Source organism: Fukomys damarensis, unplaced genomic scaffold (assembly GCF_012274545.1).
Source record: "Fukomys damarensis isolate Sample0158 unplaced genomic scaffold, DMR_v1.0_HiC HiC_scaffold_17, whole genome shotgun sequence".
NCBI lineage: Eukaryota > Metazoa > Chordata > Mammalia > Rodentia > Bathyergidae > Fukomys > Fukomys damarensis.
The window spans coordinates 9,361,388-9,384,646 of record NW_022900929.1 but is presented as its reverse complement, the minus strand read 5'-3'; the positions used below and the strand labels follow the sequence as shown (position 1 = coordinate 9,384,646).

Here is a 23,259-nt window from a genome sequence, read left to right as displayed (position 1 = left end):
AGCGTCCCAAGAGTCTTTATTTTTGTGAGAAGCTCAGTTAAATTCCTTGTCTTGTGAAGCCAGGCTAACAGCTACTGTGAAGATGAAAGAAACTGGAGAAAGCATGTAGGATATAGCCTGGCTTAAAGTCATTTCGCAAAGTGGCCACTATTGCTATTGGTTTAAGCAACTTTTCATGAGGTCGGAAAATTAGGTACTCTAGTTTTCCTTTTTAACTGTCCTACCCTTTCATCATGAATAGTCTCTAACTCATCCGATTCTCATTTTTTCTCTAATTTTTTTTTTTTTTGAGAGATGGTCTGACTATGTAGTGCAGGCTGGCTTTCAGCTTACTATGTAGCCCAGGCTTGTAATCACTATGTAGGCCAGGTTGGCCTCAGACTCACAGTAATCCTCCTGCCTCAGCCTCCCAAGTGCTGGGACTATAGGTGTGCATCATCACACCTGGCTTTCTACCTGACTTTTTAAATGTGGAGAAAAGAGAGAAAACTAAAGGGCAAGTGGGTGGCACCACCTGGTTGTTAAAGGACATGCAAACAGTTCATGCTGTGGAATTTTCACTGGCTCCTTAGTATAGTATTCTTCCATGATACTTCCTTCTATCTCCTAGCCACCGGCCAACATTTCTGCACAGCAGATCTTCATTTCCTGAACATAGGCTTCTCACCTGCAGTATTTCCTGCCCAGACCTGCCTGCTCATGCCTTGCTTTCCAAGGAAGACAAGACATGGAGGCCAGAGATCACCATGGCTGCCTGCACCTTACCTCTTCTCTGCCTGACCTCTCAATGCTTCTGTGCCGTCATCCTGTCTTCCTTTTGTAAGAAAGACGGGAGGAGAGAAGAGGTCTTTTTGCTTCTTCCCGGGGCTTCTGCTCTCCACATCTTCTGCGCTGTGTATTTTTGCCCATGCTTTCCCTTGAGCTGGGCGTCTATTCCATCCTTCTCCTCTCCATTTATCCTTCTCCCCTTCTCCGACTGCAGCAGTGAACTCTTCTGCTCCCACCTTGGAAAATCCTCCCTTGGCCTAGAACTTTCTTTTGTTAGTGAATAATTGGTCCTGTTTTGCCATTCCAAGCTTACTTAAACGTCATCCACATAGCCATCCATGTTATCCAGTGTCTATTCCATCTTTGGATCAATGGCATTTCTCTGGTTTTTAGAGTTTCCCTCCCTTGCCGGTGCCAGTGTCTCCTGGTGACTCAGTTGTGTGTTCCCGTGCACCTTGATCTGCTCGCCCACCTGGTTAGACTGGGCAAGGCTGCTCTTGTCCGTCTTCTCAAGCCCCTTGCCCTCCTTCAGCACCATGGCCTGGGATTCCTTCTCACTGGTTTGTGTAGGTCTCCTTTATGGTTCCACTCCCACCTCCTTCTGTGTAACTCTGCCCCAGCCACCGTGCTTTCCTCTCTGGTCTATGTTCTGTCAGTCTCAGAGTCCAGGTTCTCCCGTGGTGTGAAGGGTCATTTCTAAGTGGCACCAGCTTCTATCACCAGTGTGGCTGACTGGCCAACCCCATTTCTGGTCTCTGCTCTTTGCATGTGTTAGTTCCCCAAGTAAACCTTGAGTCACCATAGGAGGCACACAGAGGGTTGACAAAAGGGCCATCTGGGAGCCGGAAGAATGAGGGTTGTGGGTATCACCCACCTTTCCGAAGTTATCTTGTGTAGAGGAGGGATCTTGAGATGTGTCACTGACGGCACAGAGTATGGACTCCATCCTCTCTGTCCAAGAAGAGAGATCTCACCTGTGCTTGAGAAAAGGTATCATGGGCCACCTGAGCAGGTGAGGGCCTCTGTGTATGAAGTGTGTTGCATCTGATAGGAGACTTGGGGAGGTTGAAGTGCAGCCCACTGGAGCTGGGAAGGGCAGATGGGGAGCAAAACACCAAATTTTCAGCCCAAGTCCTCAGATCCTTCCTAAGTGATTGAGAGGGGTGTATGCATGGGGCTTTCCAGCCCTCCTTGCTCCTTCCTACTATAGTCATTTTATCTTGCCCCATTTTATTTTTGGATGATTTGGAGAAAGATTTTGTTTGAAGATCGTGTAGTGCCATTAAAGAAAAAAGGCCATAGATCATTTTGGAATTTTCTAGTAATCTCAAGAGACCCAAGTGAGATTCCTTAGAATGGCACTGCATCCTCCATGCATTCTCGAACCATCACTGTGGTCTGAGACATCTGCAGGCACAGCGTGCAGTTCCCAAGTGCCTTCCTGGGTTGAGAAAGCTACTGCCTTAGACCCATGACCCTGCACCTTCACAGACTTTCCTGTCTCCCGGAGCTTCCTTCTAATATGACACCCACTCAGATTCCTCCTGCCGTGCACAGCTAGCCTGGCTTCACAGAGCTCTGTAGAGAAGCCTGTGTGCTCAAGCCTTTTGCGATGACATTAGAACGCAGTCACTTCTCCAGCCTTTTATTGCCTTGATCTGTTTTCTGTGCTTGCACCTTCCATTTGCAGCTAATACATTCTGCGGGAAGTGTGATTTACATTTCTTTTTATGTGTGCGAATCTCTTGAAATAGAGTCTAAGCTCCTTGTGGTCAGCCTGTGGGTTGCAGACATCTGTGCCCAGCAGCCTATCACATTGATCTCTATTGGAGTGTCCACTCCAGGCTTGAATTTTGAAGAGATAAGAATTCAACTTGAGATTCTTCATCCTCCATTCCTCAGACAAGCAGAATCGTAGCAGCTTCTCGGCTCCCCATGTGTTGATGGGAGCTTTTATTTTCCTAACGGAAACACAGATGCATGTTTTGGAGCGAGCACATGCAAAATGATTGCCTGCAGTTTTCCTCAATTACTGTCATTCTGTAGCATATTTAAGATATAATTCAATATGCATAAATTTCGCTTACATAAGACCTTTTAAAAGCTCATTAATTGAGGGAAGTGCATTCAGGTTTTCATACTTGACATTATGGGGATTTGCTCCTTCTCTGCATGACAACAATAGTGGTAATAGCAGCTGTCACGGGCTGAGCACACACTGAGTACCAAGTATTATTAGAGCTTCTTAGGGGAATTTGTCATCTTACTACAGCCCTGGAGAGTTGACTTTAGATTTCCTATGTCGTGATTATTCACAGGTCCATTTCTTTGTCCAATATTGCTCAGTTAGGAAGGTACTAATTGGAATCCAGAACTGTTTAATACCATTGCTCAGGCTGTTTTTGCTACATCATCCTGCCTTTCTGGTTGTCAGTTCTGTTTTAGCCTCTTCATTTGTTGTGTTTCTACTAATGGTTTCCCACCAGTGACACTATGAGAGTCCTAGGGACAGAAGCAAAGACTGCTTTCCTTAAAAAATAGGGGGCATCTGGCAAGCGGTCTTGGTGACAAAGGAACCTATCTGCAGCCCCACAGATCCTTGAAAATCTCCTTTGCTTTGCCCGCAGCTGAGCTCCTTGGGCAGGCAGCTCTGCCTGGTGCCAAAGGCTGTGGACTTTGAGGTAGATGATAGGGATTCAAAATTTGGCTCTGCCATGACCTCACACATGACCAGGAGCAAATTTTGTGCTTTGTAAGGGAGAGTTGACAATATAAATCCTTCCTATTGTTATGGGAATGCTGTGAGATAATCACTGAGCGGACTACTTCATAGTGGTAATCATTAAAAGCCAATTATAATTTTTTTCTGTCTAGTACACAAAATAGAACAAGAGTCTCATGTTTCAAACAAGACTGGAACCAATAATACAAACTTTCCCTTGAATGCATGAAAGCCAGCTCTTTAGCCTGAAAAAGCACTAATTCCCAAGGCATTTAAGTCCTGACTGTCTAGCAAAAGAAAATTGAAAGACAGTTGAGTTTCACATAAACAACCTTAGATTCAGATGGGTCTGTTAAGACCGCGCAGGATAAAGAAAATGGATCAGAATTCTAGAGAATGGGGTTCAAACCTTGCACCGCAGAAATCAGAAGTCATGAAATGAAATATCCTGCACTGTTTTTTGTTTGTTTGTTTTAAAATTCCTTGAGTTCTTAGATTAGATCGGATTTTCTTAATTTTGGTAGTATTTTTTTTCCATTGAGTTTATTGGTACAGTTTAGGTATACAATGCAGTTACATTCATCGTTGGTATCTTGTGCCTTAACATGACGTAGTATTGACATTTTAGGCCTGGTAAATGATAGATAGCATTTTAGCTCTATCCTGGCCTTTACTCATTAGATGCCAGTGGCATCCTTTTCCCCAGGGTGACAGCCGAAAATGTCCCTAGAGATTGCTACATGTCCCAAGAGCTGTGGACCAAAGTCCCTCCTGTTCAGAAAAGACTGGATTGGGGTTCCCAAGTTTGACTCTGAATCAGAATTGCTTGTGAAGCTTACTGAAAATACAGAGATTATCTGGTCAGTACGAGTCAGGGTCCACAGATTACTATTTTAATCAAGGTCCCCTGATGAGATGCTCATGCCATTGGAAAGCACCATTGTGAGGCCCTCAGAATCTCTTTCTGGTGGCTCCCATGGTGACTTCCAGGGACCATCTCATCGTGGTCCTGTGATGATCAGCCTCTCCTCATTACAGAGAGTGCCAGTGTAGCACCTTCACAAGTTCCCTTTATGCCAGGTAAGAAAGGTGTGATAAAGCCTGTGGATGCTTCACTATTGCTTTTGTGCTGTCCCCATGGCTAGCAAGAAATTGGAGGAAGAACAGTCATCTCTCATCTGATATTTGCAACTGTCGCTGTTTCTGAAACTTCCTTTAAAATAAAGTACAGGGGTACCTCCTTTTCTTGTTTAGCTCATGCTTCTTGCGGGGTAGGGTGTATAACCTCCTAAGATCTTAGCATGTGCCAAGTTTTGGAAGAGAAAGCTGGCAAATCAATTTCCTGCCTCCACTGACAGCTGAAATTAATTGAGCAGAAATGAACCGCAGCATCCATTCCGCTTTCCCTTTGGAAGATGAGTTTCACAGTTTGGTTTGCTTTCTGGCAGGTGCAAGAGGTTGTTCTCTGCCCTTTGGCTTCCTTCCATACGGCTGTGTGGGAGGGGAGCTGGGGCAACAGAGGGCAGTCTTGTATCAGCTGTATTGTTTTGAGATTTGGTGACTAAAACCCTGTGTATTTCTAGAATCTTTTGTGCGTGTCACACACGCTTCATTGTCCTGTGAGATCAACTGGTGATCAACGGCCATTTTCCAAGGCAGTTCTGAAAGTCCTCTTGCCTGAGTGTCTTCATGAGGTATGACCAAAAATATGGTGAATACCGCTGTCCAGTGCCATCCAATGGAAAGGCAGGCTTGTACAAATATGACGTGGTGTCCTCATTGCCCTTATTCAACATACCTGGCACCATGGATGGGACTTCTGGATGTTCCCCAAAGTCAAAATGGCCGCAAAAGGTCAAAATTGTGAATCTCTTCAGGACACCAGGGCAGCTACAATGTTACAACTAAAGAGACTCAGGAAAGAGGACTTCCAGAAGTGCTTCAGAGAGTGGCAAGGACGATGGGATAAATGTGCTGGAAGCAAGGGCTGGGTACTTTTAGAGGGATTCAAGGCAATGTGTCCCTTACTGTTACAAATTTTAAAAATAAACGTAAACATGGTTTTCAGTCACACCATGTATGTACATTTCAGTAGGAAGAAGGCTGTTGAGTTCCCAGAAAGGGGCAGCTTGTTCTGGATAGAGGTGGTTTGTACCTTTTCCTCAGGCTGTGTTGACATGAGGTGCAGAAATGCGAGCAGCCTTGGGGAAATGAGACACGTGCTTGCCTACTTGCCTTTTTTAACATCTACAAGGGCCTGCCAGATCTTCTTGGCATTGGGGCATCATCATAATGCACGACAGGATACTCCTCCTCATCCCCTGCAGCCCCCCCATAGCCAAGCCTGTGGGGCCTCCTTCCCAGGTGGTTCTGGATCCTTCTTTCCTTCTGTGTGCACTCTCTGCCTCTCTCCAGCTCCTCTGTGGGGTGTGACTGTAGTAGCATTGCACAGGCCTGAAGGTATCTGCTCCTGCTTCCCCTGCAGTCCTTCTCTCATCCTGGCCTTGGCCAGTGGTGCTTCCGTTGCTCTTAGAATGAAATCTGGGCTTCCTTGCTGTGGATTCTGGAACGCTGTTCTCCCTAGTCCTTGCTGCTTCCCTGGCCTTGTGGAGAGTGATCATGGCTTCCTCCTGTGGGTCTCATCTCGTGTGACCTTTTCCTCAAATCCCTTCCTTCTTCAGAGCTTTTCTCTTAACTGGGAATTGTACCCCTCTTTTCTCTGTTTGTCCAAGTCCTGTTCGTTCTTCCATCCTAGTGGATAAGTGCCTTGGGGAGAGCCCTCTCTGACTCTGCAGAACAGATGAGAGCCGTTGCTAGGTGTATTTGCGACACCAGTGTTGTAGCTCATGCTGCAAAGTTCTGCACACACCTGTTGTGTTCCCTGTGCCCCATACAGTGCCTGGCACACGACAAGCTTATGACAAATGTTATCGTTCAGTTGGTGGTGCTTCTAATTGAGAAGACAGTGAATGCAGGAGAGCCACTATTTAGAGATCCACCTGATATTTTACCCCCTTGGAACTGAAGACAGATTTGACAAGCAAATCCAGCGTCCCTGGATTTGACCAGTTGGATGGGTAGAGGCTTTGTCTGAGGTACTGTGTGGACTTAATCCTCTGTCTAAGATGTGGGGAAATGGCAAGTGTCTAAGCAGGAAGTGACACAATGATTTGTACTTTCAGGTGGTCCGGTTTAGTAATTGTCTCAGGAGAAGTAAGATGGAACTAGACAAGCTAGTTAGACTACTCTTACAGCAACCCAGTCAAGAAATGTCCAATCCATGGCCTTGGGTGGTGACAGAGAAGAGGGAGAGAGGTGAAGTGTGTATCACACTGAGACATATGAGAAGACTCATTTCATAGGAATCTGGGGTGTGATTGTATACAGGTATTAGAAGGAGGTGTTAAGGATGATTCCAAGGTTCCTTACAGGAACAACTGGAGAGATGGTGGTGTCATCTACCAAGATAAAATATGCCACTGGAGGAGCGTGTAGGTGGACTCATATTCTTCATGGACAACTTACAAATGGGGACAGGAAAATGGGTCAGGTGTCAGTTGAATCTCTTTGCATATTTCCTTTGGGTTTTGACATACTGACCAATTTGTCCAATTTACTGGTCTCAGCCTCCAACAAAATCCCCTGTTGTTAGAGAGCACACCCAATTATGCTACTTTTTTTTTTTTTTGTCTAAAAATCTATGATGAGTGTCTGTAGGACATAGGATTTAGACATCTGTGCTTTTGGCCTGCCTTTTTAGCCACTCTCTCATTTATGAGACATTGCCACCTCCTCCAGGCACATCATGAACCTTCCTTTAGTTATGCCTGTGTACCTGCCCTATCTTCAGCCCAAAATGCCCAAGGCAGCCCAAGCATTATCTACTTTTAATTGCTTCTCTGCTTCCAGAGGGAGAATACAGAGGAAGGTTTAGAGTCATCTCAGGTAACAGGACTGGCAGGACTGGGGACTTGCCCAGTGTCAAGGACAAGGAAGACCTAACACTCATTAAGTATTATAATTCTAGAAAACCAGGAGATGTACACATTGAGAATTGAATGAGAGCTTTGTGAACATGTGGATGGACCTTCAGTCAAGTTGAGATGGTCTGGATAGAAGGGGACCACAGAGAAATTGGGTGGGAGGTTGTGATTTGGGTATTAAAAGTGCTAAGAGGCTAAAGCAGAGAGGGTTTTTCCCCTGTGAGAGTAGATGCAGTCACAAGTTTCTGTGTTAGTGTAACATTTCTTCAAAATGTATGTGGTTAATGCATGAGGAAGGATCACCTCCTGTTCTCATGATAAAGCCAAATATTCTTCTGTAAATAACATTTATCAAGAACTCCTTATGTGCCAAAGACCAAGATCCTCAGGGTTTCACCATCCTTCACCTCAAATATTAGCTCTGGATACCTTGGCTTATTGTTCTTGATTGTAAAGATTCTACATTTAGGATAGTAGGACAAGAGTTCTGGAATTATATAGGTCTGGATTAAAATTCGGACTTTGTTACCCATGCTCTGATGTTTTCAGCATGTTGCATGGCATTCCAAGCTCCTAGGACAGTCTTTCTTATTAGTAAATAGACTTAGTGATAATACCATCTTTTGGGCATATGTGAGAGTCACTAAACTGCAGCTAATGGTATTATTGTTTTCGCATCACAAGGGCTGGGCAAGTGATGATGGACAGTAAAAGTCTGGGCTGCTGATATATTGAAGGTAGGAGAGTTTGGAGAAAGAATGTAACCGTTGATTGCATATTTGTCAAGGCTGTGATTCAGCCTCAAGTTGCCACTACACTACCACAGTAATGGGACATTTGTCTTGAGACTTAGAAGCCCGTGTCCTAACTATTCAAAACGGAAGAAGAACTGGGTATGGAATCTCAGTGTTCTGGGAGGCTGAGGCAGAAGAATCACAAGTTCAAGCCTTGCATGGAAAATTTAGTGACTATCTCAAAAGGAAAAATAAAGGGCTGGGATTGTATATCACCCTGAAAGCTCTGGGTTTAATTTCCAGTACTCAAAACACACAAGAAAGGAATGATGACCAGGCATCCATGCATCTACCCACAGATACAGAGACCAACTGTTAGTGCATAGAGATGAGTAAAATGGACTAAAAACAAAACAAAAGCAGTGAGCTCCCTCCTTGATACTTCCGTCACCACCAGTTCACTTCATACAGTTTCCTGGCTGCTGGCCTACTTTCAATCAGAGTTCCTCTGCAGTTTCCGAGCCTCCATAATCCTGTGTTTAAATGGAACCCCTGCCCTACTTTGTCTGCTGAGCGGCTCTGACTGCCTCCTATCTTCTCACCTCATCTGATAACATCCTGGCTGTCAGAGTGGGTGGTCATTTCTCTGTGCTTGGTCTGACTTTATTTGTGAATGGTGCACATGAGTCCAGTTAGCCTTCTGCCTGTGAACTTGACCCAGATAAGCAGATTATTTGACATGGACGAAGGCAGGCAGAACACAAGACCTCAGTCCGACACTCAGGGTGAAGCATTCATTTCCCCCTAAAAGAGGACACCTGAGTGTAAGGGCATGGTAGATTCAAATGGCCTGCCTGTGAGGCTGGAGTCACTTGTAAGTATTTCTCGAAAAGATACATATTAAGGAAGATTCACAAAGACACATAAGGGGATCTCTGTTGTCAGAGCTCATGACATTTTAGGGGAAAAAAGATGTTCCTTATATCCATAGCAATTCTGATATGGAACAATATAAAACAGTCAAGGACTAGCAAAGAGAATCACAGAAGATCACGCTTGATACAAGTAGTACTGTTGTTTGTCTCTATATTTCTATCTTCCATAATTGTAGTTACCCTTCCAATTAAAGGGAAATTCAGCTCCTACTGAGGGGAAGCTGTTAGACGACCTAAAAGAGATGATAAGTTTGCTTGTCTTCAACCCCCTAATGCGTTTAGGTGCTAATTATTTATAGCTTTGCTCATCTTCATGGCCCAGTGACTTTTATGACAGGGAAATTTGTACTTTATATCTGGGTAAAATCTCATGTCTAATTAGTTTCAAGAAGCTTGAAAGATGTCCTTTCTAGCAGATCATTTTTGGAATGAATCATCATTTGCCAGGAGAAAGGTGGCCTCGCCTCGCCTCTCATCTTCCAGTTTTTGAAATGACCACAGTGATACGATGGTACTACTTCGGGGAGCCAGTCCTGAGCCCCCTGTCGTTTTTGAGAGTGGCTGGAATCTTGAGTCAGTGGTCCACACTGCAGCTGTTGTCAAAATACTCCTTCCCCAAGAGCCAGCCACAGTGGCCCCTGGAGACTGTGGTTCTGTCCTTATCTTTCAGACTAGTTAGATGGTTGTTAGAACAGGGCACACAGCCCTCTCAGAGCACACGCGATCCCTCCACATGAAAAGTGCATGGCTCCCAAGTGTGGTGCAGACTCACAAGGAGCCCAGAAGAATGGAAGTGGAAGGAAGTGACTGGTGTCACTGACATCATGTCGGGAGGCACCTGAGGGTACGGGGTGGGTTCTCGTACATTAAAGTTCCCCCGGAGTCACGTGGTAGAGTTGCCGTCAACACTCGTGCCCTTTCTCAGTGGTGTCCTGACCCCGGGAAGCTGGTTTCTTTTCTTCCTGGGTGAACCTTGCTCATGGCTGCAGTGTGGAATATGTTCAATGGATTTCCATCTGTGAAAGCAAAGGAAAACCGCAAGGGCTCTGTTGTGACGCCTCAAAGTGTCAGAATAAAGCATTTGTCAGATTCTTTTAAAGAACTGGAAAAAAAGTTTGTTTTTTTTTTTATTAATAGCCCACGGCCAAAAACTTTAAGCCTTTGAGGAACACAGTTTTACAATTAGAAGACTGAGAAATGATAGCTGTGTGGAAAGGCGGATGCACGATGGTGACTGGGGTTGGTTTTGTCCTCTGGTTCTGTACCACCGCTAGCTGCCTACAGGAGCCTCAGCGGTGATCAGAAAGAGACCATACAAAAAAGGAAAGAAGCTAAAATGTCTGGAAACAAAAATGAGCCCTTGCAAGGACTTGGTAATTAAACAATTGGTCATGACGGAGTGTCGGATGTCTTAGAGGCAGCCCGACTTCAAAAGAAGTGTAACGAGTTAGCAAAACACACAAAAAGGAGCTTAAGAAAAAAGGAGCAGACACAGGCCTGGTGGTGCACACCTGTAATGCCCGCATTTTGGGAGGCTGAAGCAGGCGATCACAAATTCTAGTCCAGCCTGGGCAACTCAGTGACTTAGGGAGGCCTTCTCTCAAAAAAGCAAACAAACAAAAAAAACGGGCTGCAGTTGTAGATCAGTGTGAAGGCCCTGGGTTCAAACTCCAGCACCATAGGAGAAAAAAAGAATAAGGAGCAGGAGGAGGCAGGAACCAAAGGCAGCAGAGAGGGCCAGGCTCACTGTGAGGAGGGATGAGGAGTCGGATCCTCATTCATTCATTTACTTAATTTCTTCATCCAGCCGTTGTTTAAAAGTATCTAGGGAATGTCCAAACAGGCAGTGTAGGAAATGCAAGGACCTATTTCTGGGTGTCTTGTACATCACTTCTCTGTCTGTAGCAGGTGCTGGTCCAGGGATCTCACATCATTATCGCACTTCATCTTTAGAGCACTACTGTGTGCAAGGGAATGTTTCTGCCTTCATTTCAGAAGAGAAAACAGAAATGTTGAGAGGCGCGGTGTGCTTCAGATTACAAAGCCAGGTACTGCAGAAACCGAGATTCAGTCCCAGGAAGTCTTTTTCTAAAGTCATTCAAGCGTTCCCAGTTGAGGGAAGGTAGAGAGAAGCAAGCAGTTGATAACGAATCACCATCCTGCGTGCTTTTTCAGGTGGCTGTTCCCTTATCTCATCACAGGAGCAGAGATAGATACGTGTGCTTGGATGGAGCCAGGCTATCTTCTGGGTGGTGTCTGTGTCAGGGCAGGTGTGAGCTTAAGTGCGGATGGCAAAGGGGAGGTCAAGGCCCGCGGTGTGGGGCCGCTAACAGGTGTGTGGATGCATGGGCGGGGTGTTGCCAGCCTCAGCAGGCAGGTGTCAGGTGGAAATATGGCAGCACCAGGGCTGAGTAGAGTTCCCAGGCCAGGTGTCTTGGCTAACAGAAAGGGACAGGTGGCTGAGCAGCCTGGGGCCGCCGGGGCTCATGAGGCTGAACAGGAGTGGCTCTGATGAGGGACAGCAGCTGGGGTCCCCTGGGAAGCAGCCTCCTGGCAGGTTGGCCTGGCCAGCTCCTAAAGAAACACCCGCCCCATGTCCTAAGGGCCTCTGCGGTGTCTTAAAGGAACATACACCCTGGGTCACAGAATGATCAGACGTTTTTGAGAGCTAAGAGGGAGAATCTAGTTGAGTAAAGTGCCAGTATTAAGACAGAAGGGGTGGCAGGACTTGTGTATAGATCCATGGACTCATGCAAAAACAACATTAGAAGAAGGATCTGAATGGGAGACCCTGATTGTGGAATTTTTGTGTCTGGCATTTTAGTAAAGGCACAGACAAAAGAGCAAAGGAATAACACCCACTTTAAGGAACGAAGAGGTGGATTAAAAATGAACTGCTGGAAATGTGATCATTTTCAGGAATCTAGCTTATTCCATGAAAAGAAGGCCAAAATCTTTTTGTGTGGAAAATTCGCTTTCTGGACTTCTTGTCTATGGTCAATTGTATTAAAGAAAGAAATTTTGCTTGGGTGTGTAGCGCAGTGCTGGAACTTTTGCCTAGCAGGCTGGACATCTTGGGTTCCATCCCCAGCCCTGGCCAGAAAAGCAAAAGAAAAGGAACTCTTAGAGAATAAGAGAGAAGATCAAAAGAGAGTAACACATCCTTTAAAAGAAAGATAATTCATTGAGTGTAAGTTTTGGTACATGGTACATCGCCATTGAGATTCACATGGAAATGCATACTTCATTTCACAAATAAAACACTTTTGCAAACACTAAAATTTCCCCAGAATAATAGAAAGAAAAAAAACTTTTGGAGACTGCAAGATGACCTCACTTTGGCTAAAGGCAATGGAGGAAGGTTGGGACCACAGTGCATGATCATCTGGCCACTGTAAACCCTACAGGTCATCCTGAAACAATGTTCCCGATCTTCTGATCTCGGCTCATCGTGGAGTCCAAGAAGATAATTTTGACTTTTAGAGCAAAAATCTTAAGGATCTAAATTTGATTTTTATACAAGTTAGGGAATCCTAGTCAAGCAGTTAAAATACTTTTGCCCCAGCATTCTAAATCTAAATATTTTCAAATTGAGCCTAGAAATTATGTGTTCGTTCCTTTAGGGCTTGTAAGGTCACGGGGAGAAGAACCAGTTTCTTCCTTTTAGATAAAATGTTCTTTCCTCTGGGGCCATTCCACTCAAGGAGATGAAAGGCAGAGAGCTACGGGAACCTACAGAGACCCATCCATGTATACAAAGCTCACCTCCCTCCGGGTCTTAGAGAACTGGACAGAGAGCGAGAAACAAGTAGCCTTTGAGCAAAGTGCTAAGGAGCAAGTCTTTGGGCAGAGGCGCGTTTGGCTGGAACTTACTCTGTAGGCAATGGGCGTGTGTGTCCTGTGGGGGTTTTATTCAAGACGTAAGAAAAGCTGTGATAACAGGCTGGTGTGTTCTGCTGTGGGGTCTTGGCGGTCCCATCTGCTTGGAGCAGAACAGCTCACCTGTGTGGGCCTGCTTAGCCATCTGGTTGCTACCTGTTTCATCATCTGTTGTTATACTTCTTCCAGAGCTGCCTGGCTCAGTGCTCTTCTAAGCCACTCACTGAAAAACTCCTAAGAAATCGATTCTGTGCAGTGGGCAGTGAGAGTTGTCACATGTCTGGCAGCTTATGGCCAACAGCTGCTTGGAGACACCCAGCAGGAGTGTACGTGATAGGAAGTGGGAAATTGATCAGTCCAGCTAAAATAGTTGGCTTCAAATCTGCGCTGCTGTTGGTTTTGTTTTTATATTTTATTTTTCTAATTTTTTTTTTTGCATTGCTCGAGATGAAATCTAATTCTTTGGGCATACTTGGCAAGCACTGTAACACTAAGCTACACCCTCAGCTCCTGTGTTTGTTTTTTACAGGAAAGTTACAGACTGTATGGCTTTTCCATTTAACAGGAATATATTGAGTTTCCTATTAGATCCTATTAGCACCTACATTTTCTGGAAACTAGGCCTGTGGGTGAGGGTGGGGGAAATTACAGAGTTGAATTAAGTTGCCTTGTTCTCAAGGGACAAGAAAAGACCAGCACACAAAGTCCCCGGGAGTGATTCATTCCATGTGCTAAGTACCAAGAGAGAATAATTATATCTCTCAGGGGGATGAGGGATGTGTGCTTAGAGACGACGGCTGTAATGTGGATGTTCAATGTAGGTGAATAGTCAGTGTTGGAGGTGGGACAGAAAGGAGAGGGACATTTCAACAGACCCGTGGTGAAAGTGGAAGCGTGGTGAAGGGAGCCAGCGTGATGGCAAATGCTTGTAATCCCAGTACCCAGGGAGACTGAGGCAGTAGGAGGATTGCAGGTTCAAGCCCAGACTGGGCAGTGTAACAACTTCATGAGACCACTTCTCAAAGTAAAAATAAAAAGAGAGCTGGAGATGTAACTCAGTGTAAAATCCCTGGGTCCAATCCCCAGTAGCATGGGAATGCACACACACCCACAAACACAGTGCAGAAATGCCGTGTGTGTGTGTGTGTGTGTGTGTGTGTGTGTGTGTGGATGCCCAACAAAATCCAGACACATGGGTGACATGGACAGAAGAGTTTCTTGAGCTGAGAGATTTATACTTCGTTGGTAACAGTACGTAGCAATTCATGGAGGATGCCGGAACACATAGTGGGGCCACCATTTGTGAGGAAAGTCTAATTAGTTGACGTGGAGATTGGGGAGAGTGAGGCTGGTGATGTGGAGATTTATTGCATGATCTGGGGGTGGTGTCCTAAGAACAGAGGTGGTAGAAGAGATTTGGGAAGGAGAAAGGGGAAAGAGGTCGTGGAGGAAATGGCAGGACATGGCGTTTTGTAAAGGACCACATCACAGAGAGGGTGAGGGAGGAGGAGAAAGCCAGGACAGGTTCTCTGGAATGTGCCTGAAGGAACATGGAAAGCTGGTCAGTGGAATGCAGGAGCTTGTGGATATGAGTTGGGGTTGATTTGCCAGTGGAGCACATGATAGGAGATTGATAGCCATGGTTACTCGTAAGGGGCTAGTGCTTGGGAGGCCTGGGGCTGGGGCTGCAGAATGGAGGGGCTGTGTTGGGAAAGTCATCAGAGGGTGGGATGAGGAGAGGCAGGAGTTAAGAGGAGGAGTAAGAGGGGAGGTGGGTTTCTGCATTAACTGGTAGTAAACTAGACTGAAGAGTGAAGAAATGACAGTTGGTGATCTTCATGGAGGCGGTGGTATCATGCTGAGAGTGGAAAAGTCATGGTGGGGAATAATGGGGAGGGGGGCCTGACACCCCTGGGATAGATGGACAGGTCGGGAATTGTGAGAGTGGTGGTTTTTTTGAGTGAACTTTTAATCAGTTATCTGAAGGGTAGTTGAAAGTTTCTATCAGTGAGAGATTTAATGCAAGTGAGTGTTTGAAATCAGCACCACAGACTTAGAAACACTGAGGATGAGACCCACTAGGACTGAATGATTAAATAAAAGAGGAGAAGACAGTAGTAGAAATCTGGAATTAGAAAGCTAGAGGTAAAGAGGAACTGCAAAGTATTTCTTGTATTTTATGGAAGAATTGGTTATAACTATTGTGTCATGTAAGGTGTGATTGACAAATACAGTGAATGTTTAAATTTAAAAAGTAAGAGGGAAAGACACATTGCTATTGATGCCTGCCATCAATGCTGAGTCTTGCTTTGAACACACTGGTCCCATCGTTCTGGCCACTTTCTGAAGCAGTTCTGGAAGTCCTCTTTCGGGAGTGTCTGTCATTATGCCTTTATAACTGCCTAGGTGTCCTGAACCAATTCAAAACATTTACCATTCATGGTCATTCTGATGTTGAGGAAGAGCCAGAAGTTACACAGTGTCAGATCTGATGAATACGGTGACATTGGACACAACGTCTTGTTTTCACAAGCCTGCCTTTTTGTTGGATGGCACTAAGCAGCAAGCAGCACCTTGTATTTTTACTGCACCTGAAAAAGACACTCATGAAAAAAGACTTCTAGAATGGCCTCAGAAATCAGCAAAATTGATGGGCTAAGGATGTTGTAAGTGAGGGGAGTAATTTTGAAGGTGACTCGGGACAATGTATATTTTACTGTACAAAGCTTTTTTTAATGAAACATTTACTGTCTATTTTGATCAAACCTCATATCTTAGAAACTCTGGGAAAGGGCTTTTAAATAGAAGTAGGAGCAGTAATAGTGTCAAATAAGGCTGATGAAGATGAGAACTCCAAAAGGGTATTGGGTGGAATGAATCAGATGGGAGGAGAGAAAGGGAGTGGGCCACGGGGCTAGCCCTCTTCTTATACAACACTCTTTTTAACCAGCTCAGCCGTGTGAAAAATGTTCATTTTACCATCGTTCCTTTCCATCTGTGGTTTAGTTTTTCTTTCTTCTTTATTTAGTCTCTAAGCTTTGTGTTTCCACGGTCTTTATTCCTTTCATGTATTTCCCTGACTTCAGGTTGTTCTAGATATAATAGGGCCCTAGAGACCTTTGTCTTTTTACCGTGCTTCTGTATAAATGAATCAGACTTGAATTAAAATTTGAATCACTCTCTGAGGGTCCTCGACTCAAAAGTATAATTCTGGGAATAATTGCTCTTCATGCCTTGACCTACCTCGACAATACCATTTCGGTCTGATCTGTAGTTCCAATGTAATTTAAAACCAAAACCCAGCCCTAGTGTCATGCTTCATTTTGGAAAGTACAAGTAGTAAGGTTAGGGCTTTGAGACTCCCTAATGGGTCCCCATCACACACGGGAGGTCTTTAGTGGCTGAAAGTGAAAAATCTTTATATTGGAAAAGTTTTGCTCCTAATGTTACTTTGGTTATGAGACCATATTTACCCCTCAGCTAGAACCATCAATGGTGGACAGGTCCTTGCCTAGGACTTTGTGACACGTGACTTCATTGTAGATGTCCATGGCCGCCATTTCTAAGATTATTTGAAAGGACATCAACTCAGGCTGTCCAAATTCCTCCCCAATCACTGTTTTCCTTCATAGTCTTGGTTCTCCTGGAGGACATTATGTTAAGTAAAACAAGTCTGGCCCAGAAAGACAAATACTGCATGTTTTTTCTCTTGTATACGGAAGCTAAAATGTTGATCTCAAGAAAGCGGAGAATAAAGGAGAGCACAGGAAGGTTATAGGGAGGCCCAGGATGGAGAGAACATGGATAATGGGTACTGAAGCATAGTGGGACAAGGGGAATAACTATTTTTGGTAGGGAGGATCAAATGCAAGCCTCAAGCATGCGAAGCATGAGTTGTACCATTGAGCAACACCCCAGCCCTGGAAGAATGACTTCTACTGTTCTGTAGAACAGGAGGATGGCTAGAGGTCAATAGCAGTTAATTGAATATTTCAAAACAAGTGGTAGAGAGGATTCTGAATGTTCCCAGCATCCACCAAAAACTGATACAGTCTGAAGGGACAGATGTGCCTAATCAGATCGTTATGCGTGCTATACATGTTCTGCAGTGTCTCATTGTACCCAACTATGTACAGTTACTGTAGGTGTACTAAGATTGAAAATACATTGAAATATTGAAGTGAATTTAAAAATAACTTCAAAAAAAAGAAAACAACGTTCCTTGGCCCTCCTTTCTGTACCCACTGTATTCACAGTGGTAGGTAGAGGCAGACCTGGGATTCATGGAGGTGACAGGCAAGACAGAGTTTGGATTCACTAACAGGCCAGATAGAGCAGCTTCATGCCCCTAGGCCAGGGCGCCAGGAGAGCTACAGTTCTCAGAAGACACAGGAGACCAAAGAGGCCTCACTCTTTTAGGAGGCTTAGGCTGTTTAAAATTCCTCTTTAATTTAAAATAGCTTAATTTCCCCAACAGCCCTGAGAAGTGCGCTGCTCCTCTTCCCATTTTACAGATAAACTAGTTGGGGTTCTGCAGACTGCAGAAGTGATAGGTTTACTGCAGACAAGTAGACCCAGGCAGGACCTGAGCTGGCCTGCCTGGTTCAGAACCTCTTTCTGGGTGCCACATTGCCCTTCAGAGGGACAGGAGTGGACCATGGCTTATTTTGTTGTTTGTTGTTTGTTTTTGTTTTGTGCTATTGGGGATTGAACCCAGGACTCCCACACTGAGCTACATCCCCAACCCTTTTTTAATTTTTAAAACATTTTATTTCGAGACAGGGTCTCAATTGCTAAGTTGCTCAGGTTGTGCTTGAATTTAAGATCCTCTTGGCTTAGCCTTCCAGTGCTGGGATCTCAGGTGTCCACCAGCACGCTCAGCTCCATAGAGAGCTATTTAAGGGATGTATCTAAAAAATCCAAGCCCCCATACAGTACTTCTCTGATTGCCCTTCTTCTCTTCCCCCTCCACTTGTCTGTGTTTCGTTGTTTGGGTTGATAGACCCGTCCTCACCCAGGAGACAGTGTCTGTTTGCATCCAAAGCAGAAGGAATTTCAGCATCTCTGGGCAAGCTGGCCTGTCTCTTCCCTGCATTCCTTCTGCGTGGGGGGTGGGGCAGGCAGTGCACAACTGTGGCTGTCAGGGCGAGAACACAGCTGCAGTCACCCGCCAGTTGACAACCTGGCATGTGGTGTCATGGTGGCATTACCCAAGTGTGTCTGGCTCAAGCTGCGGCATGATTGGCATTTATCAGGGTCACATTTGGGAGAAGAATTCTGTGTCCTTTGTAGGAACAGTTTTGCAATGCTTCATATTACATTGGCCACATGTTCTCATAAAAACACTGGGTCCAAGCCACAAGGCTGTAGGGTTGATGCATATCCTGCCCCTGTGGGAGGGGTTCTGGTTGCACCTTGACCCTGAAGGCTGCCATTGCCTGGCAGCTCTTTGTACACGGCTCTACTGTTGTCCTTGTGCTAATGAGGCAAAATTAAATATGATACACATTTTGTTCACTAACAATGCTAAGTAGAGAAAAAAGGACCACAAGGGTAATAAATACATCATTAATAAATTTGGTAGTGATGGCTAATAGATTCTTACCTTCAGAAAAGTAAGACACTCCTTTGTAACAGCTAAGAATAGCAGATGTAAATTCCTGCTAACTTCTTTTTTTAAAAAAAACAAAACATAAAATGATGAAGTGAAACTAACACATAGTATTTCCTTTTTTGTTATGTTGCAGAAAAAGCCACTGTCTGCAATAATAAAGGAAGTCTGTGATGGGTAAGTGTTACTTCATCTTCCTTCAAAGCACAAAGACATGTAAGTTGACAGGTGAAATTTCCAGTGGGATAACAGATATTATTCATCAAATCATAAATTGAATATTAATTACAAATATGATTCTTAACTTACTGGGTGACCTTGCCAAATCGCTAAGAAATACCGTATAAAAGTTACAAATCCTTTTCCACCAAAATTGTGCCAGGGCTCCTCGCAGAGTGCAAGTGTCAAGTGGCTAGGTGAGGGAGGAGTACGTGGGGCTTGGTTTTATTTGGTTTTACTTTTAGAAAGTGATATTTCTATCGTGCCACCCAGCAGGGAGCTGTCTAATGGCTCCCAAGGGTAGATAACGGACTCCATGTAGTATAAACTGAGGGATCCTTCCCGTCCCTGAAGAAGATGGACAAATTTAAAAGACACGTATCTGTGGGCCATTTCACTATGACATGAAATTTCACAGTGATGTGGCTTTCGTACTTCTCTTCAGCTGTTCTGCAATCCTAGGAAAAGCACACATGAAAGTTGCATGAGATCTTTTGACTTATAAAGCAGGCTGGAAGCATACTATTACCTGGGATTTGTATAAGACCTGGGATGCTTAATTGGAGTGTTCTCATCTGCATCAAGCATTCCTACTGGGGACTCTAGAGTTCAGAGACAATTGAAATGTGCTAGGTATCAAAAATGTAAATTGCCATTCATTTCCTTTGTTTTCCTCTCTCTGCTTTCGTCCTGCCAAATAGGGAAGAATGTTGCAGTTTGTATTTAGATCCCTCACTTCAGGGCTTGAAGATGAAACGCTTAAGTGTTGAACTAGGCCTGGAACGTATATGAAATTATTGATCTGGTGGACCAGTGCCGTTTTGTTTTGGGATGTGCATTTTGGTGTATATTGGGACTGTCCCGATTCTAATCACTGGCTGTTTGTTGAATTCATCTAATAGATGAAAAGCTAATAGATAAAAGCTAATAGAAACGAAAATAACCATTTTTGTTGTTCTGATCATTTTATGCTTGTTTTTTCAGGTGGTCTCTTGCCAACCATGAATATTTTGCACTGCAGCATGCTGACAGTTCAAACTTCTACATCACAGAAAAGGTAGGTTGACTATGTTGCTTTACCTGAGAAAGTTATATTTAAAGAAAGTAAATCATGGCTGATGTTTTCTCAGTTCAAGACTCAGCATGCTAGCCTAAATTTTACATCTCTATAACCCATGAGTATAGGGGCTACAAAGCAAACAACTTCTGTTTTAGTGACACAAGATGATATTTAACCCATTCAAGAGTGAAGAACAGTTATGTTTCCCAGTCCTGTGGAGTAAGCTGCGTTTTATTCTAACAGTGACTATGTTAATGACCTCTCTTTCTTACTGCTTGCTATAAACATTTATTTGATACATAATGACTTAGCTCTCTTTTCTTGAGTTTTTTTTTTTATTCCCCCACTTTAAAAGTTTTTACTTAAAAGTGAGACAATGACAAAAGAAACCTTTTGAAATGTGGCATTGTGTGGGCACTGAGAGTGTTCTGTGACTGTTGGGGACCGGCTTTCTTCTTGGGTGACTTTATCATCTTTAGTAAGTTCAGGTGACAAGGAGAGATTCTGAAGACTAAAGTGACCCCGGAAGCAAATAGAATTAATATCGAAATGCTCCCTGGTGCAAGAAGGGAAAAACAGTGTTATTTAACACAGACAGCATGGTGGCAGTAATTGAGCCAGGCGATTTTTTTCTTCAGATTAATCTGTGATGTAAAACTACTGGTTTTGTTTTGTTTTGTTTTGTTTTTTGTAACAGATAAGAAGCTGAATCTTTGAGGTCAAAGACTGGTGCCATACCCTTGAGTCTTCAGTTACTAAGCAAATTTAGACCTTCTGCTTCTGTGATTTGTCTTTTGGAAATTTCTCAGTTGAGTAGTTGGCTCAGTTTGTGAGAGAGCTCACTAAACTGCGTAGGAATCAGTAACTGACTTCATGGAACATGACTGGTGGGGTTGATGTGGAGGGAAGGAGTGGCCCAACGTCATGAGGCAAGGCGGCCTGTGCTGGAAACGGAAATAGGGGCTGTGCTCTGAGAGAAGAGAGCATTCGGTGGCCTCAGGCTCTGCTACACTTACTTTGTCCTAGTTGGTGCCAGTAAGTAGTCCCAAGAGTGGCTGTAATGAATGCGCGCGCACGCGCACGTGTGTCTGTGTGTGTGTGTGTGTGTGTGTGTGTGTGTGTGTGTGTTTTAGGGATTGATCCTACGATCTTCACACTGAACTACATCCCCAGCACTTTTTAAAAAAATTTTGAGACAAGTTCTAACTAAGTTTTCCAGGCCAGGCTTAAAGTTGTGATCCTCCTACCTCAGCCTCCCAGAGTGCACCACTATGCCTAAGTGTAGTGGCTGTCCTTTTATCCATGAACGCAGTGATGGTGGAAGGTGGAAAGGTAAAAGTGTCCTGCTCCCATCTGTACCTCACCTGCTGTTTCTTGGAGAAGGTGTGTGGGCTTTCACTTAGCAGCAGTGTGCTGGCCTCAGAACGCTCCTCGGAAACTGCTTCATTTTTTCCAGATGGACACAGAATTTTATACCTTATCGCGTTTTGCTCTCCACATTGATTGCTAGAAAACAGAGCAGTACTGGGAGGATTAGATTTCCCGGCAGGTACTGGTTAATTCATTTGATTCATTCTGTGAACATTTAGTTTCCTGTCTATATTCTCTTTGCTCCATTTTTTTTAATAGCTATCCTTTATTTTATACAAACTTTGCATGCTAGTCTTGAGATAAAACAGATGTAAGAATTAAATGTTAGCAGTTAGCTATATCACCATGGTTTCATTAATTAACCATCAGAGTTGAAATCAGTTCATTTGGCTTCTGTAAGCACTAAAAATGAAGATAGTTCAGAGATTGTATCACCTATGTTGTTTTTGAAATATTTGTTTCAAAAGCTCACATATACAATGCATGTAGATCGTACTGGAGTTATGTCCCAGGTTGTGGTAAAAAAGCTGTGAGCCAGGAGTAGCCCTACCTTTGATTAAAGTGAGCTGGTCTGTGTGACTTACTGGCTGTTGTGTAACCTGTCATCATCCCCTGGACACCTCTCCTTATTGGAAAGTAGAAAGAATGGGATTCTCAGACTTCACACAATGTGAGCATTGCAGATTTTAGCTGGGAGTAGTGGCACGCGCCTGTAATCTCAGCATTCTCGGAGACTGAGGCAGGAGAAGAGCAAGTTTGAGCCTAACGTGGACAATTTAGCAACTTAGTAAGACCCTATCTTAAAAAAAAATTATAAAGGGCTGGGGCTGTAGCTCAGTGAGAAGACTCTGGATTTAACCCCCAGTACTGCAGATGAAACAAATACAAAACAAAACAGAACACAGATCTTTCAAATCTTAACCCTGGCGATTGATACTGCGTGGGCCTTGACTGTGTCCTGGGGTTTTCTTCATTTTTAAGGAGACCTTCAGGTCTTCTCACTCTGAGTGCCCAGGAGCCCTCAGGGGAATTCCCCAGGTCTCTTCTCTGAAGAGCAGGGCTGCTGTGCACCACTGTGGGGCTGTGCTGCACTCAGAGTAGAAGTCACCCCAGAGTTTGATTAAGAATGCTTGTGCCCTGTTCATTGGTTCCTGGAATAATTTAAAAATTAATAATATCATATATAATGTTGCTTCCTTTTTCCTAATCAAAATTCATATATACTCAGAAAATTCAAACTACTAAGAACAAGGGGGCAATTTATTATTTCATGAGGCGTCTTAGTCATTTTCAAGTCAAATCTTGTTTGGCTTGAGAAATTCAGAGGGAAGGCTGAGTTTCACGGGGTCTGGCCACTGAAATCTGGCAGTAGGTCTGGTCTTCCATGGGTGGTGGCAGAGATTATTCTTTTATTAGGAACTGAGGGAGTAAGAATGCTATGCTTCTCAATCATAGCCCTTTTGTTTGTAAATAAAATGCCGTGTCCTTCTCCTGCAGCTGTTGCTGTAGGCTCAGCTCTGTGTGTGTGTGTGTGTGTGTGTGTGTGTGTGTGTGTGTGTGTCTCTCACAGAGCTGAGCTTACACAGGGCAGAAGATGAGGGTGAATCCCTGCTTCCTGGAGCCAGACAGACCTGGGCTGGGCTGTCCTCGGCGTGCTAGTAGAGTCCAGCTAGTTTCTTTCAAGTCTTCTAAAAATAGAGACATTTTTCCATACTTAAAATAATGTCGTTAGCAGGCTCTTGGTTACTTACAGCCCAGTGAGTTGTTAGGTAATATTTGTATCACCAGGGTAACTAGTGACTAATTTTTGAAACTTGTGCATGCCATTGGTTACTGATTTTCACTTGCATGTGAGATGGTCTTCCTCCCTCTACCAGAGATAAAAATCACCTGTCATTTCAAAGGGGACAAATTCTTCAGCTCCAGCCTAAAGAAGATGTAGTGACTGAGGGGCACCTGTGATTCTTTTCTAACATT

The 23,259-nt window shown here is 44.2% G+C and overlaps 1 protein-coding gene across 3 annotated transcripts in view; it reads left to right on the top strand.

The window, feature by feature from the left end:
* Elmo1 (engulfment and cell motility 1) overlaps nucleotides 1-23,259 on the top strand; it is a 463,267-nt gene that overhangs the window by 5,788 nt on the left and 434,220 nt on the right. For all 3 annotated transcript variants that reach the window (XM_019210008.2, XM_010640488.3, XM_019210009.1), the window contains 2 exons: nucleotides 18,769-18,809; nucleotides 19,836-19,908. In XM_019210008.2, coding sequence (XP_019065553.1) covers nucleotides 18,769-18,809; nucleotides 19,836-19,908 — 114 coding nt within the window. The remainder of the gene's footprint in view (nucleotides 1-18,768; nucleotides 18,810-19,835; nucleotides 19,909-23,259) is intronic.